At 40.2% G+C, this 19,980-nt stretch overlaps 1 protein-coding gene across 1 annotated transcript in view; it reads left to right on the top strand.

The window, feature by feature from the left end:
- Positions 1-687: 687 nt before the first annotated feature.
- The window catches only part of LOC307016923 (pleckstrin homology domain-containing family G member 1), a 61,564-nt gene continuing 42,271 nt past the window's right edge, over positions 688-19,980 (top strand). Inside the window, exon 1 of the mRNA XM_079646307.1 lies at positions 688-860. Coding sequence (XP_079502433.1) covers positions 767-860 — 94 coding nt within the window. The 5' untranslated portion in view covers positions 688-766. The remainder of the gene's footprint in view (positions 861-19,980) is intronic.

Genomic DNA, 19,980 nt, shown 5'->3' with positions numbered 1-19,980 from the left:
CATACCAGTATTTTTAGACTTTGCTTGTGTTTGGACTTGTTTTTCGCCACAAACTTAAGTCCTCTTCAGTAGTTGGGTAAATAACAATGCAAGAACTATTATATAAACATTTGCTATTGTAAAAATACTGTAATGTTGTACTCAATTGAAGTAACCAGACAAAAGACAAAGCATGATATGATCCTATTGCCTAGATATAAGATTCTTATGGTATTTTCTGCATTGGATCTAGGGATAAATGCCAGAAAGCTAACATATCTCCAAATCTCACTAATTCAGTAACACAATAACCTATGTTATTTTGAAATGGGACAATCTGCCTAATAATAGGCTATATTTTGATGATTATACATTTGTTCTTTTACATCAGTAAGATTTTGAAGGGAGAATTTTAGCTGCAGACTATGGTATTGCTACTTTTTATATTAATTCAAAGTTATAAGAGTACGTTTTCCACCACTGTCTCTCATCATCACTAGGTTGAAAATAAAAATAAAATTGAGTTAGAAGTAGGGTCTGTAATGGAAGTACTTTTTAGATATATATTTCTTATTAAAAAAATGCTGTGTTATTAAAGGCACATTTGAATCACTGGAAGTATCTCGAAGTTAAATTGCGATCTCCCCACGCACATCAGATGTGACGATGACAGCAACCATGTGATTGAGTTTTTACCACCGGACCAACGAGGACACCGTGTGTGAGCTGGCGAACTTCCCACGTGAAGGAAGATTTAAGTGTAAAGGAAAAGTTTTAGCCGCTTCCAATGAAGAAAGACTTGTCTCCAGCAGCAGCAGCAGCAGCACGGAGTCGAATATTTGTTTACGTGTTCTCTGCAAAGACAACTCCGAAGAAAAAGGGTGAGTTTTACCTCGAGCAGAGTCCCTTCTCTGTGTGGAATAAATCTGCTCGTGCACTCCCGTGTTTTCAGTGCAACAGGTGTGTTTGTGCCCTCAGGCCTGACGGCAGACCCGGATGAGTGATGATAAAAAGATAATGGAGAGATTGATGGTGAAACAGGTTTCATAAGCGATACATAATGACGACCATGGGGCATTGGGGCAGGGTTATTCACCCTTGATGATGAGATGGCATGTGTGATGGAAAGAAGGAACATGCAGTAAATAGAGTTAGGGGCCTTTGATGAGACATGATTAACTCTGACCCTTTTACTTAAATAACTGCAGCATCATTTTGACAAAAGACCTGTTTTGCCCAACGATTGATTTTTGATAAGTTTGACAGTCTCAAATCATACTTCCTTTTTGTTTTTTTACATGGACAGACTTCAGGCTGTTATGCAACAGCACCAGATGGGGACATGAAGTGGAAGTGAACAGTTTGTTTGGCTTTCACACTTCAGTCTTCGCAAGTGATAATTAATGCACAACATCACCATGAAACCAAGTTTGGGTCTATGATTGACAAGGCTCTTTTGATCTATGTTGTCCTCTACTGCTTTGCTGTCGCAAACAAGTGGATTGACATTTTGGATATCCGCCTACTAGTATTCACTTTTTTCTTGAGAGTTAGATGTAAGATTGACACTACTCTTTATATAAAGCTAAAGCCAGTAGCATACTATGTTAGCTTAGCATTAAGACTGGACACAGGGTAAAACAACCAGCCTTTAGCAGATTATCCTAGACTCCAGGAAGTTGCTTTTTCTGGACACGTAAACCCCTGTAAAACATTTAGTTATGGTTTTCTTTACACTTCTTTAGAGATGCTGGTGATAGCATGTTGTTACTTATGTATTGCTGAACTCACTATTTCCCCATGTTTCAAGGCTTAATGCTAAATTAAGCTAAGCTAAAAGGCTGCTAGCTGTAGTTTCAAATGTTCCTTGCACAGTGATACCAATCTTCTCATTTAAATCTTATCAAGAAAGTGAATAAACATATTCAGAAAATTGTGAAACTAGTCCTTCAAGACTAAGATTAGAGTTCAGTCATTTATTCTATTGAGTCATGTAAAAAATGATTAGGTCTCTGTAAGTATTTGGTTTTAATGTTTACTTTGCTTAACCCCTGATTAGATAGCAGAAGTAACTTGGATAGTACCCTTCCTTATAGTTAGAGAAGGACAGCAGGTGTTTTCCCACTTCTAAATCTTGTGAGAATGTAATCTGAGATGAGACGACCTTAGCACCTTCTTCCCCCCGGTGTGCCATCCTGTAATGTAAAACCCAGGAGAGACCAGATTCTCCTCCCATGTCCTGTCTGTCAGTAGTTTGGTCTTGGTGATTTAATGTCTTCCGCTTGTCTTCTCATGACATTGTGGAGTTCTCAGAGATTATTTTCAAACACGTGAGCAGCCTGGGTCTAGGTATGGCAATGCTGGTCGGCCTGTCATTCGGTTGGTGCACAACGTCAGTCGAGACTAAAATACCTGAACAACTATTTTATGATTGGCATTGGAATTTCTACAGCCATTTATGTCCCTTAGAGTATGCATCCTAATGGTTGTGTTGATCTCTAGTGCCATTTTTAAGTCCGATGAAATGTTTCAATAACTAATAAATGAGTAGCTATGAAATTTGGTACACACATTCATTACATATCCAACTGTTTGGTGTATGATCAAATATCTTCCAAACTAGTCAAATCCCCACCTGCCTGTTAGCAGCCACACTAAACCGATAGTGAACATAGTAAACATTATGACCTTCAAAACATAAGCATATTAGCAGGCTGACATTAGTAGAATTATTCCGCACAAACTCAGTGTAATGGCTGTAGACTCTTAAGGAATACAAAAGAGTCAGTTAAATACATCAAAATATCTTCTTATCAGATCTTTAAATATAATAAGAATATCAGTTGTGTCCTTGAATATCAATTGTGTCCTTGATTATCAAACAACCATTAGTTTGCGTAGTGTAAACATCTTTGTCACCAGGGAAAAAAAATCGAAGTAGTGACGTCTGGTGAAGTTTATGATAAGCTGCAGCTGTCAGGTCACTTTCTTTCCTCTCTCTCTCCTGATTGATGTTTTTACTGGATGTTTTTCCGATGGATGGCTCCACAGGATGTCCCGCACATCACATTTCTTTCCCTTGAAGATTATCACTCCTCAAACTGCTGTGTATGTGGAGTTGAGGTCCAGGTGGCGTGTGTGTAACTGTACATCACTCGTGTGTATGATAGCAATGGTTTATAGAGAAAATGGTTAAGTGTGTTTATGTTTATACAGTAAATGCCTGTGTTTGATGAATATATACCTGACATCCTTATGTTCAGTGTCATCAAACTATTTGACCTCTGCCTAAAACAGTTCCAGATAGCACGCAGAGTTCAAACGCACTGCATGCGGAAGAAATCCAACTGTGTTTCCATATGTGGCATGATACTGGAGCATATTGGATGACTACAGCTGTTACATAACTTTTTGAGAGTTTTAATAACAACAGATTAGAAGGAGAGTTCACCAAAACATATTGAATGGTTAGAGACAAACTGGAACCAACTATTTTCTTGTCACAATATCAAGGCAGTCTGATGGTGGGATTTGCCGAACCCTTATTTTGTACTGAGGGCTACCTTTTGTTAGTGTGTTTAAATCCCTCCCTGGTAAACTGCTGCTGTCAAGAGATGCAAACTCCTCCTGTTTTCCTAAGCTCTGCTTGAGGCTGGAGCTCGGCCTACAGGAGGAGGGCAGTGAGTCTTTCTATGGGGGGGTCATGATCTTTCACCTGCTGCTGGCCGTCCCCCCTGCTAGGAGGTCACATGTAGGAGCTGAGGCGTGAAGGAGTTGACAATAGAGGGCCAGCAAAGGAGGATGGGAAGAGATGGAGCGATGAGTAGATGAAAGAAGGATAAGTTAATGGAAACAGACTTATTATTTCTGTGCTGTTCTATCTTCAACACTTTGGAAATTTGAGCTTTTGGTGCAAACAACTCAAAGCAATAATGTAGGAGTGCATGCTGGGTCATAAACAATGATGTAATACTAGTAGGACAGGCAGAAGTTAGATGGTGATGCAGTCTTAAAGATGTGCCTCATTATTATTGCACATCTATCATCGCTGAGCTTTGTATCAATCAGACAGCCCTTGTTTTAGCTGCATCGCTGAATGAGTTTTTCCTGCTCTTCATACAGGAAAAGGAAGTGAGCTGTTCTAACAAACAGGGCATCCAGCTTTATTTAGCTCTATGCATTTAGGCCACGCACCCTGCGTAAAAGTTGACATTGTTAACCTTTAAAAGCCTTCAATTAAAGCTTTCATCTCAGCTAGACAGAAATGTCAGCATTAAGACAGATACTGCATTTATCTGAGATTTAAACACCTGTCATTATCACTACTTGCTCTGAGTGGATATGCAAACGATTTCTCCAATGTGCTCTGACATGCAAAGCATGCCCTTTCACATGCAAAATGCAGCCTGGCATCATAAGAACAATTGTAACGCTGAGGACATGTAGTGCTTCCTCATCATTATGGTTCAATTCAATAACGTTTGACAAGGTGGAAAATATCATCCAAATGAAAAGCTTTTTAGTTGAGCACCAACGGCATGCAAGGTTGTTCAATGTGTTTCTTTTTCAATTTGTTCAAGTTGTTTAATATTGATGCTTTAATGGATGAGGTCTCCACTACCGCTTCCTGTTATAATTTCCAAAATTCACAGTTTGCCCCGCTTGTGTTGTGTGTAGGTGTTTGAGCGTGCATATCAGAGAACAAAAGATATCACATTTGAAATCACCATGTGTTTCCTGTTTTATGCTGAGCATGAATGCACGCATGCATGTTTGTGGTTGTGTCTCCAGGTCCAGCCCATATTTCCGTGGCCCAGACAGCAGAAGGACACGCAGAGACCTGCTCCGTGTTGCACTGGGATATTTTTGGACTATTGTGTTGGTGTATGACTGTAGCTATAGGAGGAACTTGCTTTTCCGAAACCCATGTTTTTCCAGGTTATTCATGCTGGATTTCTACAAAGCACCAGGTGGTCAACTTTCAATGAATTGTTTCTAATGCTATAAAGCATTATGAAAATGCACGTCAGCAGTTAATAATAAACACCTGCAAGCAAATAGTTCAATGCAGCCTGGAGGTTAGAGGATGAGCGATTCAATAGAAGTGGAAAAGGACTCTCTCCTCTGTCACGACTTGATCTAGATGTAACTTGGGGCTAAATACAAATAACCCACATAGGGAACCTTGACCTGAAATGTCCTATACACACGCACACACGGCTAGCATATCCTGAAGTGACCATCTTTCCAGAAGCATCATTTTGAAATGTTCTTATCTTCTATCTATTCATTATGAACTAACGTTGCATGCAAAGATCGGTGTGCATATAAATGAATCTTTTTCCATGTTATGCTGTTAGTTTGAGTTGGGTCTTTTGGTCGTAGTCTGACGTATTGCTCTCTAAAATGGGAACTACAAATATTATCATCTTGTTCCCTTAAGTTTCTCCTATCTGCACTGTCCCTTTGCTTTAACAAGTACTTATTGACATCTACTTTCTTTTGAAGTCAACAATGAGGATTTTTTGTTATTATTAACCATCTGTATATATTAAGAAAATATTTTTAAAACTCTTTTAAGTCGTTTACATTTAGACAGCTACGTCAAGATGGTAGCATTTCAATTTGATGTAATTTTCTAACTCAGTGAAGAAATGACCCAGGTTTTTAGGTCTGCTGGTATGTGTGTGTGTGTCTGGTTTGAATCAGTGAAGATGCTTCAGATGATTTGAGACATTTGGGTTACTAAGGGCACAATGGAGTTGACCTGAGCTTTCAAAGAAGCGTGAAACATAAAACATGCTGATGATTACATACACACATCACACACCTACTTCAGATGTTTAATGAAGCGTGTCCGGGCATACTTCTGCGCATTATGTACTGTATGTCATACCCCCTCCTGTGTGTCTGATAACACCCTCCTGTCTCTGTTTGCTCAGCAGGAAAAAACATGCTAGCAGAGATACCTATAGGCTGTGATTTAAGTGCATGTGTGTTCTCAGGCTTCTTCTATACTTCTAACCACCACTTACAGTACTTTAGAGATCTGCTGTAAAAACATGTTTCGCGTAATTACAAGGTTTGTGACGACGACAGGGAAAGTCTGGCCCGCTGCTGACTTAAACATTTAGAAAGGTAACCTTAGAAAATATTTTAATGCATGCTTTCAGAATAGATTTTAATACCCACTTGGTGGAACAAGAGTTGTTCTTAAGAGAAAGAATATTGAGATTGTAGAGTTACTTAGATTTGGATTAGTTTAAGTGCCACTTAGCAAAGATTTATTCTTGTTTAAATTACTATGCTCATAGGGCAGACGCTTCTTAACACTTAAGCATGGGAGGCATGTGGCGCAGTGGACTATTGCGTTGGTGTTCGGATCATGAGAGCACAGGTTCAAACCCCACTGCAGTCAGCATGTCGTTGTGTCCCTGGGCAAGACACTTCACCCCAAATTGCTCCTGTGGGGATTGCCCACAGTATCGAGTATGTAAGTCGCTATGGATAAAAGCCTCTAACATGTAATGTAAGCATGTCACTTTGTCAGAACACGCAAAGACTGCATGAAATTCCTTTACCTGCATTGTATTTTTCAATTTGTAATATTTTAAAATGTTATTATTAAAATCATGACACCTCTCAGTACTTACGTTTTCTGCTGTTAAAGGGAAACTGCAATTGCACGCTCATTAACCACCATCCACCACAAGTGTTAAACAACAGCTGTAGAGTTGCATTGTGGGTAATGTAGGCGCCAGGTTTTGACAAGGAAGAAGAATGTGTGGAATACAAATAAGAGGATATCTCTGGCTTTGATGCACCCTTTTTTACAAATATTTTTAACACTGAAACCACACGTTGTTAAGATATATATATTTTTATTGAACATGGTCATGTTCCATGCTTTTGGTATTCAGTACACCAAAAGGCTGTGCACTTGCCTCTCCCAGCTCCATGCTCCGTACAGGTTGTAGCCGTGTAAACCAAAGGCTAAAAGGTCGGACGCCAGGGTTAGACTGAAATACTCCGACTCTCAAGGCAGCGGGCTAATTCCAGAAAGCATGAAAGGAATCCTAATAGTAGTGGCTATATATGGCAGGGCAGGTCAGTGGACAGGTCTTCCAGTGGCTGTAGACACTCTGCAGTAAGAGTCTGTAAACATTAAAAAGGCTGAACGTGGTGCTTTCTAGTTTGTGCTGAGTGTGTCACAACTCACCGTACAGCGGAGAGTTATTGTGTATAATAAGGACATGTAAACACATCTGCTTATAGTGGCTAAATGTTTCACTTTGGTGTGTGTGTGTGTGTGTGTGTGTGTGTGTGTGCGTGTGTGTGTGCGTGTGTGTGTGTGTGTGTGTGTGTGTGTGTGTGTGTGTGTGTGTGTGTGTGTGTGTGTGTGTGTGTGTGTGTGTGTGTGTGTGTGTGTGTGTGTGTGTGTGTGTGTGTGTGTGTGTGTGTGTGTGTGTGTGTGTGTGTGTGTGTGTGTGTGTGTGTGTGTGTGTGTGTGTGTGGGGGTGTGTGTGGGGGTGTGTGTGGGTGGCTTTATGAGTATACCTATTGTCTGCCTTATCAATGCTGATCGTTCAAAGTTCAATTATTTCCTTCTAATCAACACACACAGCGTAGATTACAGTCTTATCAAGCCTTAGATCAAATCAACATTAAACATGCATTTTCCACACTAACATAGTACGTACTCTTAATATACTGTATACTGCTTGTTCTAAGATGCGTCATATCTTAATGCTGTGATGATTTTGACTTTCGAAGGATGCAAGCAATGTTAAGTTTTTATTCTGGGAGCCCTTTAGTGGATGTCCTTTGCTTCCAAGATTACATATGAAAGCAAAATGAGGTTCTTGTTGCAGAGTTAAGTTGATTGTTGGAGAAAGTAGAAGTTTTCTTCTTAAATAAAGGCAACTCTAGATAGAAATATGTTTAATGGGATGGATGACTTTACCCTTCTCTTACTTATTTTAATCCACTACCAACATTTCTGACAAAGTTGATCATTAAAATGCAGAAGCTGTTCTGTAGGCCAAGTTCCCAAGCTACATATTGAGAAAGAACCCTCATGGGGCTAATGTAACTCACTTCATCATGTCACTTGGTGAGACAGTCCTTTAATGATTCGTCGGATGTGTCCTACTGGGAGGAAAGAGAAGAAGAAGAAGCAGAGGAAGGAGAGTGCCGCGATGGGTCAGGGGTCACCAGCTATAGACAGAAAATGTCCCTTGACAACCAGTGGCATTTTCATGCCAGTCGCTAAGATTCCTTGCTAAGTTTATCAAGGTGGTGAGGTGGGAAACTATGTGGAGTTTAATGTTGCGGTGGAGAAAAAATCCATGTAGTTTTATTTAGATCAGCCCTACTTCAGTGGGAATCTGTTTATAGTCAGAGGGCGAGGAGGTTATAAAAGAGTGACCCCTTGAGATGGGTGGATAGTCTCTTAAGTCCCTGCGCAGTATGTGTAACACTTCATTCAAATGTTTAATACTTTTAATGTAGTTCCCATAGTTGTAATGTAGTTCCCATTTTTATGTTTTCAATATCTTACTTGCACTATGTCATCTGAGCTCCTTCTATTCCCTGATTATTTTTAAATGATCAAATAATTTATGAAATCCCCTTGTGTTCCTGTCTTTCAGGGCGGGTCAGTCACTGGTTAACCTCAAACACGAGATGTCATCAAGTATAAATAAGACAGATTAAAGTCTGATGACTGAGGATGAAGCTATGGGAGTGGGGGATTTAGTTGGGAGATTATACTTTCTGTTTCTTTGACAAAGATTGATGCAACATCATTTGAATAGGTTTTTCTAGAAAAATATAGTACGAGGGCGCTGATCTTGTAAGATATATCAATTTTTGCCCGTAAACAAGATGGCGCTGCGGACGTAAACAACAACGCGATGTCGGAGTTCTGTAAAAACAAAGCTGTTCATGCCGTCTGACGGTCTATTTGACACGATTTTCATACTTGAAAAAGTCATTATAAAATGTTTGACTAAGAAATATTGTTTTCTGGCATCACTTTAAAATTTCACGTGGACAATGTGCATTTTGGGCGCAGCACCACTGTTAACAGGTTTAGACAAAACCCTGATTTTGGTTATGTTCTTTGCTTTAGATCTTGGGAGGACCCTCACTATTTGCAAAGAAATACATTGGGTACAGTTTTTCTTTTACCCAATCATTCATATGTACAACTAAATACCATGACAGATAACCAGTGAATCATTTAGATAATTTCAACGAGGTATACAACTCAACAATGGTCAGTAAAGGACACTTCACCTTCAATCAGTCACCTATATCTGCTGTTTATGGTGTGTCATAATGTCATAATACAGTTTATATTGGGAGAGAGTTTTTCATTTTCACTGCACTTTTTTGAACAGTTTGAAAACCAAAAGTGATTTCTTGCACCAAGTGGTGTTCCACTTAAGTCTGTGAAATAATGAGGTTGAACCAGAAAGTGAATGTGTGCCATTGTTGGCCTCGGTGCCGCTCTCCTTCCTCCACTGTGCTCCCCAAGGCCCGGTATATGAGGCTGGCTTCTTTCCTCCCTGATTTTGTTATGTCTACAGTCTCCCCCCCCATATACTCTACTATTTCTGTCCTCCATTCATTTTAATGTACTCTTGAAAGGCGCTGCGCAATGAAAGAGGCTATAGGGAAGGAGAAGAGCGGATAAGAGTCAGGCAGCCTATTAAATGTTAAATAAAAAGCTGTGGCGAGGAAGTTGCCAAATTGCTACTAACAAACCTTTTTTTAGCTCATGTATTAAAATAGAGACGAACCAGCTTGCCTTATGGGACCAAAAATATCCCAAATAAATTTTAGTTTTGGTCCTCCAGTTGCAAATCTGTTTCCACTCTTTTCCTCTGCAGAGTGGTGTTTTAAAGAGCAACAGGCTGAGTGGAGGGAGCAGCTGTGTTTGGGCTGTACTAACTCACACTCAGACCAACTGTCCGTGCAGGGGGGGGGGGGGTATAAAGTGTGTCTTGCTGTGTACCCCCACGCTTGCATACTTGTACGTTATTCCATTGTTTCTTAGAAACAGCCGGTAACCAACAGCAGCTTATCAAAGGTGTCGCAACATTTATTGGGGCGATGAATGGAAGATGTGTTGTTTTATCACTTGTTAATATCCAAAGCACTAAACCCATAATGATGATAATGTGGTAAATCTATGAGGTCACAAGTAGCCTTAAGCACCAATGTATGAACAATTGTGATGCTCAGCAGAATACATTTTACAGCTTTCCTTTATGACTGCACAGCAATAAAAGAGTATTATTTAGTTTAATAAAAACACTGAGACAAAGATAAATGTATTGAATTACCTATATATAAGTTAAAACCTCAGGCATTGTGTACTAGAGGTTAAAAACTCCACAAGGCACCTTTTTTAATTGGCTCCAGTTTAACAAAGGGGTAAATGTCAAAGTCCAACCTGAATAGGCTTGTCACACAATAAAGGCTAATTCATACTGTCAGTATCCTTAAAGAGGTACTTAAAAGGCCTCACTTTAATCTTCATGATACAAATATCGTCATCCACCCAAGACCTTAAGTGTCTACACGCTGCCCAAATGTTGTATCTGTGCTCTCTCTTGGTGGCACATGCACTTCTAGCTTGTTTGCAGAGAAGAAGATAACAAAGAAAACACTGTTTGAAGAGAAGTTGTTGAAGAGAACCTCTACTGCTGTAAGTGTTGTTATATGGTTTGTCTGTAAAGGAATATAAAAGCAGCCAAATGTCGTAAACTACTGGCAAACAATGTAATCACCAACTGGAATGGAGTTCAAATGGGAAAATGTGTATTATTTTGAACGCCACTCCAACTCTGACCCTCAGCTGTAGTATGAGCGCAGCTGTCCTCGGACGTGGAAAGTATGTCTTAGTTTTAACACACACACCTGGCCAGCTTCTAGCTCTTAATTTAACAGCAGCTCCTAGTTGTCATCTCCATCTCTGTGTTTAGCAAGTCTGTCAGCACTCTGCAAGTTAGGCCACTGAATCTAATAAAGAGAATACCTCAGAGATGGAGGGAAATGAGAATCTGTAAAGCAAAAAAAGGTGTGTGTGTGTGTGTGTGTGTGTGTGTGTGTGTGTGTGTGTGTGTGTGTGTGTGTGTGTGTGTGTGTGTGTGTGTGTGTGTGTGTGTGTGTGTGTGTGTGTGTGTGTGTGTGTGTGTGTGTGTGTGTGTGTGTGTGTGTGTGTGTGTGTGTGTGTGTGTGTGTGTGTGTGTGTGTGTGTGTGTGTTAGAATTCCAAGAGCCCTGTGTGGTAAATCGCTTTTTTTTCGGGGACATTTTTGCCAAAGTCTCCACACTGAGCCAATATTGTCTGGAGAACAGTATATCTATAAGCTGTGTTCTTTGTGCGCTTGTCAATTTGTGTATGCCTAAAGAGACCACAGGGGGGTTCCCACCCTAACGATAGCAGAGCCTAAACAGGCCGCAAACATAAAAGTAATTTATTTCACTGAAAGAGAAAAGACGCCCCCCCCCCCCTCCTTCCTCCGGCTTTCCTTTTTCTCCCGTGTCCTCCCCCCTCATCCAACTCTCCCACTCAGCAGCTGTTCCTCTCACTTTCCGCCCTCCCTCCTCACCCCACTCTGCACCCCTGCATGCTCGCCCACCTCCCCCCCCGCCGGCCCCAGTGTGATGGCTTTGTTTTATTGTTGTGTAGCGTTCGGCAGGGAAACCCCCGTCTGGAGTGGGGCAGGGGTCCGACCCCCTCTGAACGCTGCTGTGTAGCAGTTTGGATGCCCGGATAGGATTAGGAGAGGCGGTTGGACATTCGCTTTCTAAATGAGCTTCATAACGTTTTTTAAGCTGTTGTTTTCACTCTCCATACTCACAAGCACTTTTAACACCTGTTTCAGATAATAAAGTCAATTGGAAACACATATTTGGTGTTGAGTTTGAATATTGTGCTTGTATTAAAACTATAGTCAAGCTAATTTGTCAAACTGTGTCAAAACTTGTTTAATGTTTAGTCTGTCTTTCACACATCATTAATACCCAGACAAAGTTGTTTTTGTGTTTTTAAGAAAATAAATCCCATTCATGTAATTATCACCCGTTAATTTGTCTTGAATGTTCCACCCCAACCCATATTTTTTGCTCAACTTAGAAAAACATGTATCGCATGTCAGCTCCAGCATCTGTCATGCTGCTGCCAAATGGGCCGCAAAACCCCAAGCAAGAGACGGGAAGTAAACATCATTTATTAGTAGTGTTGACAAACGACTGTTTCCTGTACAGAGGAGAAAATATGTAGACTCAGGAGCAGCCTGTATTCCTGCAATACCAGCCACAAAGTACAGCACCGTCTCAAAAACAAGGAGGATGTGTGTTTATCCTCTAACCGCCAATCAGCATGAATGTGGTCCGAGGGGAGATTGGAAGAGACCCGGGGTGTGTTTGTGTGAAAGTGTGTTTACTGAGGAAATGTTATGTTCACTGCACTGTAGATTGTTTTTACCTTACGTCTTTTGCTGTTGTTGATCCCCTTTCAGCTCACGAGTGGGTTATTTGTTTTGGTATTATTAAATGTCAGTATCAACTGGTATTTTTGCTGAGATGATACTCACTTATAATGCAAGTTACTGGGTTATTTGGGTCTTTTTTTTGGCTTTGTTGAACTTATTCTAACTTTTAGATTTTTTTTTATCCCAACCATTTAAGAAAAAGCTTAAAATAAAGCACTTAAAGTTTAAGTAATGCCACTCAAAGAGGGTATACGCTACCTTAAATTGCAGGCTTTTACAACCTCTTACTGTGTACCTGGAAATGATTTAGGGATATCTTTGGTGGGATGGTTGGGTTAGTGGTTTGAAAACGAAACCATGGTGGTTTCCTGTACCTCCAGTCTGCCCCACCACTGTACCCCTGTGGCCTGCTGGTAGAGGTAGTTGGGAGGATAACGATCTGAGCTGTTTACCCCTTAGGGGCCATTTGGGCAGCTCCCGTCCTCATAGGAAATAACTCAGAGTAAATGGCTGAAAGCGACTACAAACTTCTCGAGTTATGGGAATTTGAGTTCGGTGCATGTCTGTGTGTGTTTGTTTACTAATCAGTCCATCAGTCCATCCTACAAGATTTATGCAGCTAACAGATTTGTTGCTTGTTGTATATGTGACATGTTTCTGTTGTGCACGACTATTCAGACAATTCACTGTGAGCTGACAGCCTCCTGGCCATGGAGCTAAGAGCTTGGAGCTGTCCGTTGGCTCTATAAAAGCCCCTCACTCTACTTCCTGTTGTTAGAGCTGACGTGAAACAGACAGGCTGTAATGAGCTGTCATCTCCAGCACTCAGCCAAATGTCCGACTCTTCCAATAGAGCTAACATATAGCAGGTTTGTGTGCAGGCGCGTGTGAATTAATGCATGTAAGTGTGGGTGTTGGTGGGTGTGATCTCTCCTGTGTGTGTTTGTAAGTGTGTGTGTGTGTGCAAGAATGTCGGGCTGTGTAACAGCTGGTATGAACTTTTAGAGTGTGTCACTCTGACCGAGAACAAAAGCTGTGGATATTTCTGAATGGTGGCTTGTGTCTGGCTGCTGCCTTTAGTCTTTTGTGTGTGTTTTTGTGTGTGTGTGTGTGTGTGTGTGTGTGTGTGTGTGTGTGTGTGTGTGTGTGTGTGTGTGTGTGTGTGTGTGTGTGTGTGTGTGTGTGTGTGTGTGTGTGTGTGTGTGTGTGTGTGTGTGTGTGTGTGTGTGTGTGTGTGTGTGTGTGTGTGTGTGTGTGTGTGTGTGTGTGTGTGTGTGTGTGTGTGTGTGTGTGTGTGTGTGTGTGTGTGTGTGTGTGTGTGTGTGTGTGGTCAGCTATATGGACTGGCCATTGTGCCCTTGGCCCTCAGCAGATGTGCTCTGAACAATGAGCAGGGTAAATAAAAGGAAGTGGAGTATAAATAGCCCCTTACGTCTGCATGAGTGGAGTTCTTGTAATGTGTGTGTGTGTGTGTGTTCCGGTTTGATGTGAATGAATTGTACTTTAGGAAGTTGCACTGTATTGAGCACTCCACAGGTGCATTTTTCTGCATTATCAAACAGTTGCAAATACCCACCAAAGCCATATTTCACATAGTTTAGAATTTCTATCCCCATCTTTCAACAATGCAGTTTGAAAATGTAACAGTGTGTTGTAAGCCACACAGCAGGTACCACTTTAGACTACCCTTATAAAAGACTCATAAAGGTTCTATAATTAGGTTATTAATTAGGATGTAAACACTTTATTAATCATTAAGAACCATTTATAAACCAGTTCTAACATAGTTTTCATACATCAACACAGGCTCACTATTTGGAAAGATGACTAAGCATTATATTGGCTACTTAGCGAGAATCAACTCAGTGAACAACAGATACCAAGGATGCTGGCTGATGAAGAAGACGAAGTAAGCTAGGTAGCCAATATAAGGCTTAGTCAACTTGCCAAATAGTGAGCCCACATTTATCTGTACTGCTAAGTCTTATATTGGCTACCTGGCTTACTTCGTCTTCTTCATCAGCCAGCATCCTTGGTATCTGTTGTTCACTGAGATCATCCCCCCCCCATCCATCTTGATGTTTCTTGGCATCTCTTATGACCATTTATTTACGAGTTACTAACATTTATAAATGCCAAAAGGGAGCCTTATTGTAAAGTGTGAAACAAATCACCATTTATTTATGAGTTACTACCATTTCCATAAGGCTTAACAGTACAGATACATATGGGCTCACTATTTGGCAAGCAACCGGTCACAGTTGCCCTGTTTATCTCATATCTTATAAAAGCTTATTAATGATTTATAAAGTGTTCACAACCTAATTAATAAATGAATTACAAACTATTCGTGAACCCTTTATAAGGGTAGTCTTATTGTAAAGTGGTACCGAAACTTGTCTCTAACTCACATCTTGGTGATTAGTGCGCAGGGGAGCAATGCTTAAAATAAAAACCTTCCTCCCTCCTCCATCCAGATCTCTCTTCGGCTCTTGTGTATCAAGCCCACATATAGAGCAGGGCCGTCCATGCTCATCAGCGCACATCACACAAGTATACACACATGTTCAAACAGCCTTTCTTTCCTTGCTCCATCCCTTTTCCTTAAACTGTGCTTTACAATGACATGTGCAATGTGATTTAACAATCACTGTAAACATGTCAAATCAAAAAAATTCAAGACAGGATAAGTAAGTATTAGATAGTTCATTTAAAGAATATGAATTAACAGTTAATTCATCAGTCATTTAGTTTTAATAAATTATTAAGTAATATATCAAGCTAAACTGCCAAATATGGCCTATTTAGTCTATTTTATTTTATTGTAAATTATCTACTGTATATCTCGGCTTTGTGCGGTGGGTCAGGCAATATCAACTACAGTATCTAAGTCAAAGTTTCCCCTAGCTCTGAGACCTTCTGATGGGTATGTTTAAAGTCGTAATGATTTATTGATTAAATAAAAAACTATCCAGAAATGAAAATATTCATCAGTTGAAGCCCTCATTTCAAGTATAATCCATAATATATAGAAAGGTCTTTGTTAAGCTTTATAGTTTTAAGTACAGGTAAATATATTTAGTTGCAGGTTTTTGTTGTAAATATCCATCGTAGTTGAGTATATTAAGCTAAAATATTGCAGACTTGGATGTTTTTCATTTTAAATCACCTTATCTCTACCATATGGTCCTTTGTGATAAAGCTCCATAGGGGTGTGTGTGTGTGTGTGTGTGTGTGTGTGTGTGTGTGTGTGTGTGTGTGTGTGTGTGTGTGTGTGTGTGTGTGTGTGTGTGTGTGTGTGTGTGTGTGTGTGTGTGTGTGTGTGTGTGTGTGTGTGTGTGTGTGTGTGTGTGTGTGTGTGTGTGTGTGTGTGTGTGTGTGTGTGTGTGTGTGTGTGTGTGTGTGTGTGTGTGTGTGTGTGTGTGTGTGTGTGTGTGTGTGTGTGTCAGGCTGGGGTCCAGTTTGGGTGTTGTCACTAAAGTCATTGATGGCCTATATTAGCCCCACACTTCAGCTGAAACATAATACAGGAGGGGAACACTGCGGGTAACCTAAAGACAGATAACAACAGAAAGAAAGAGTTACAGTGGAGAGAGAAAAAATGTCAGTATCTCAGGCTCCGTTTATAAATGTGAAACGTGGGCCGGTGGGACTTTTCAAAGATCTTTCACATATGTTGAGTAATGATGCCGATCAGTCTTAGCTTTAAGTCCATCACAAACATATCAATGACAACTGTCAGCTCAAAGAGAACAGTTGTAGATAAGCTTCAGCTGCTGTTTCTGACCTCATGATAACATCCCCATGACCCCAGCAACCACTGTAATACCGCGGTGTAATTAGCCTGGCAGTAACTAACTTTTGATAGAATATTCACTCCCAGAAATGATCGCGACAAATGGTGTTAATGTAATTTCATGCCACTAATATAATAATAATAATGTTAAAAAATAACAATGTTTCGGTCCTTCAAATATAGGTTTACTTGATGAAGATCTAAGGACTGTAATTTTGTGGATAAAGTGATTGACAAATGATTAAAAGTTGTTGTTGTTCTTGCTTAAAATAAAAAGGACATATTATGCAGATTTTCAGATTTATAAATTTGTATTTTCTCATACTGCCTGTACTGCAGCCCAGTCTGCTCTGATTGGTTAGCTCAGTGGTTCTCAAACTTTTTTTTAGAGGTACAGTAGGGCGCACCATCGGTGTCTGATATATTAAAACAACAACCAATTTCAAATGTTTAAAATCCATCACTAAATTCATGGCAAACCAATTTTAACATCACGCAATAACACTAAGAAGACATTAATTGCATTGAACTGATCTTTTTAATAAGTTATACTTACAATGTAGTGAGGAACATGGGCTTGAGCTTCACTGAGGACCTTTGTCATGCTGACAGGGAGGCACCTGCAGTTATTACACTTAGCGTTTTGAAATATGTGTAACTCTGTTAATATAAAACCCACACTGCTCAAACTTCGTTACTTTAACTAAAATTGGTAAATTTATTTATTTTGTGGCGTGGGGAATGAAGAGAAAAAAAAATATGAGCATTTCATGAGCATGGGATTTTGACCTCTCATATAAACATATGCATAATGCTGCGCTATACTTTGCGGCCACACGCCGTTGCCAAGCAACGCTTATTGTTTAGGTCCTTTTGATAAGCAGGCAGTCATATCATTAGCTAGAACTAGCTAGATCTGATAGATTTGGACATAAACGCGAGTGAAGTCTAACCGGACGCGAGAGAGAGATCAGATCATAACGGAGAACACGCAGGTCTTCCGGATCACAGCTCTCCCGCTGTGACGGACCGGTGAGCGGAGCAAAATACACTAAGAGTTAGACCTAACACACTTGATCTACTCTGGAACTAGCTAAACTAGTCATAAATATATGTATTCTTTACTGTCGGGTCACTTAGTACAGGTTCAGCGAGCTGCACAAGACTGACGGGCTGTCAGGAGAGGGAGAGGAAAAGAGAGCACCCCGTTTATTTTTCCCATTTTATTATCCAGAATTCCTGTAAACTTTTGAATAAAGTAGGCCTAGTTAATCTACTATTAGTAGCTTGTTTAGATGCATTGCTTATGTTGTTTTTTTCATTACATAAAATAAATCTCACGTACCCCCTGCAGTACTCCAACGTACCCCCATTTGAGAACCACTGGGTTAGCTGGCTGGCTTTGTTGTGATTGGTCAACCGCTTAGAGATGTACCGCCCCTTAGACTATCGCGTACAATGTATTGAAGCGCTAGCCAATAGAACCGCGAGTTATACACTGTGATGACATGTTATGAAAGTAAACAAAGGTGCCACTTTAATTGTAAACCACTGACATGTGCTCAGTTGTGCACTAGTTGTGCTTCAAATGTTCTGTGTGCCCTCCCTTCCTTTTCAAATGCAAAAAAAACCCCCACATTAGTATAGTTCTTTAAGAGCGTCTCAATTAACAGTTATGATGCTCAAACATCTCAGTGTTGTTTACCTCCATATTGTTCAGCAAATTAGGTCATACTGTGTGAATGCACATTATCTCTATTTTGTAGAAAGTGCTACCAGGGTATCTGTTGAAGTGTTTATGGGGCCCTTCTTCCTCTTCGTCACATCTGGGTCGAGTTAAGACCTGTCCGTCACTAACATCTGTATTTAACGTAAACACTGTGAACTTTTTCCAGTTTCGCAGTTTTAACAAGTTTATTTAGATGTACTTTAGACATATTCCTAGCCTTGTCCAGCTGTTATTACAGCGACATGTGACCTCATCTTTCTCCCTGTCAGCTGGGCCACAGCTTGGACTTCTGTGTATACAGTAGCCTGTAATCGAGAGGCAGCTGATTCTGGAAAGACACCCTGGCCCACGGAGCACGTTGCTAAGCGACTATTAAAAACCTGTTATGCTGATACCTGAAATGAATCTCACTCCACAGGTTTCATCTCTTCATGAATAAACAAAGCTTCATCTGTGAAACTGTTAGGGCTGCTCAATTAATCGTATTTTAATCGCGATTACAATTATGGCTTACAACGATTACGAAAACAACGTAATCGAAATAAAACGATTATTTTTTTGTTATTATTATTATTAGTTTTTTTTTTTTTTTTTTTTAAATACTTTTTTCCTTTTGGTTTTTCAGTTGAATTATACTTAAAGTTCAGGGAAATCAACTTTTAAAAACATACTGTTCAATGTGTTAATCACATTTAATAATCACAATTACAATTATTGACCCAAATAATCGAGATTATGATTTTTGCCATAATCGAGCAGCCCTAGAAACTGTGGTAACTATGCCAAGACGTATTATATCAATCGTCATCTTTCAACACAAATGTACTTGTACATTTGATTCATTAATAATATGTATTCATAACAAACTTCAAAGATTTTCCGGACAATGCAACATTTGCTTTAGATTTCTGGCTAAGGCAAATCTAATGCATGCAACACCTGAATTGTTACTGTATGGAAACTTTCAGATAGAAGACATTACCTTTGTAGTTTTTAATCAGCCTAATCTGCCCGTTTACAGCCACATTTGTGCTCTATCATGTCCACATCTTTACTTTGTTAAGGTTTTAAGACCATGTTTTTGTGAGCAAATATGAATTCCCCTGACAGAAGAAATGTGAGGCTGTTGTGTAAAGCTTTTAACAAATGGAGTTTCTCCTCTCGGAGGGACTTATATGATCAGTGGATTTTTCTGCCTGTTTTGAATGGCTCAATGAAGATCGGCAAAGCCACAGTTTGGGGCTTATTCCTAATTTTGGGCTTACTTGTTACAAAACCCACTATTTACTTTATTATGGTGGGGGTTAGAACAAGAGGGAGAGAGAGAGACCATTGGAGGAAAGTAGAGCTATAAAGGGAAAAAAAGTTAGATTAATGAAAGGAAGGGATTGGAAAAGGGCAAAATAGGGGAAGCATTACAAGGAGACAGACGTCTGACGCTCGGAGGGTGGGGGTTACTGTCGGGAGGAGAGCCATTTTCTTTTGGTACTGTAAATAATAGCCCCTGCTTGAGTTGGACGGCTTTCACGGCTCCTTTTGTGTGCAGTGACATCTTAGGTTCCCTAAAGACGGGAGAGGGCTCGGCTTCCAGGGTTTTCACTGACATGGGAAAGGCAGAGAGCATTAGTCCAATATGAATATGAGAGAAAATAAAGCCTCCACAGGTCAAAGGGAACCTGCCAACACACACTCCTGGCTCTTTATCCCACTCAAACCCACATAAGCAGACATGCAGGCGCACACAGACACACACACACACACACACACACACACACACACACACACACACACACACACACCAGCACTTAGCTTTATCTTAGTCTGAGCCATAATGTGTTTTGGCTCCTACTTCCAACAGCAGCCCAGCGGTTGAGTTGTGGCCTCTTCTCTGTTTCTAACTATAATGTAGTAGAGCTTTTAATCTTAACGCCAACCACATGCACTCACTGAGATACCCTCTTCATATTC

This window comes from Notothenia rossii (genome assembly GCF_949606895.1).
Source record: "Notothenia rossii genome assembly, chromosome: 8".
NCBI lineage: Eukaryota > Metazoa > Chordata > Actinopteri > Perciformes > Nototheniidae > Notothenia > Notothenia rossii.
Note: the sequence above shows the minus strand (reverse complement) of the source record. Positions and strands in the feature narration are given on the sequence as shown.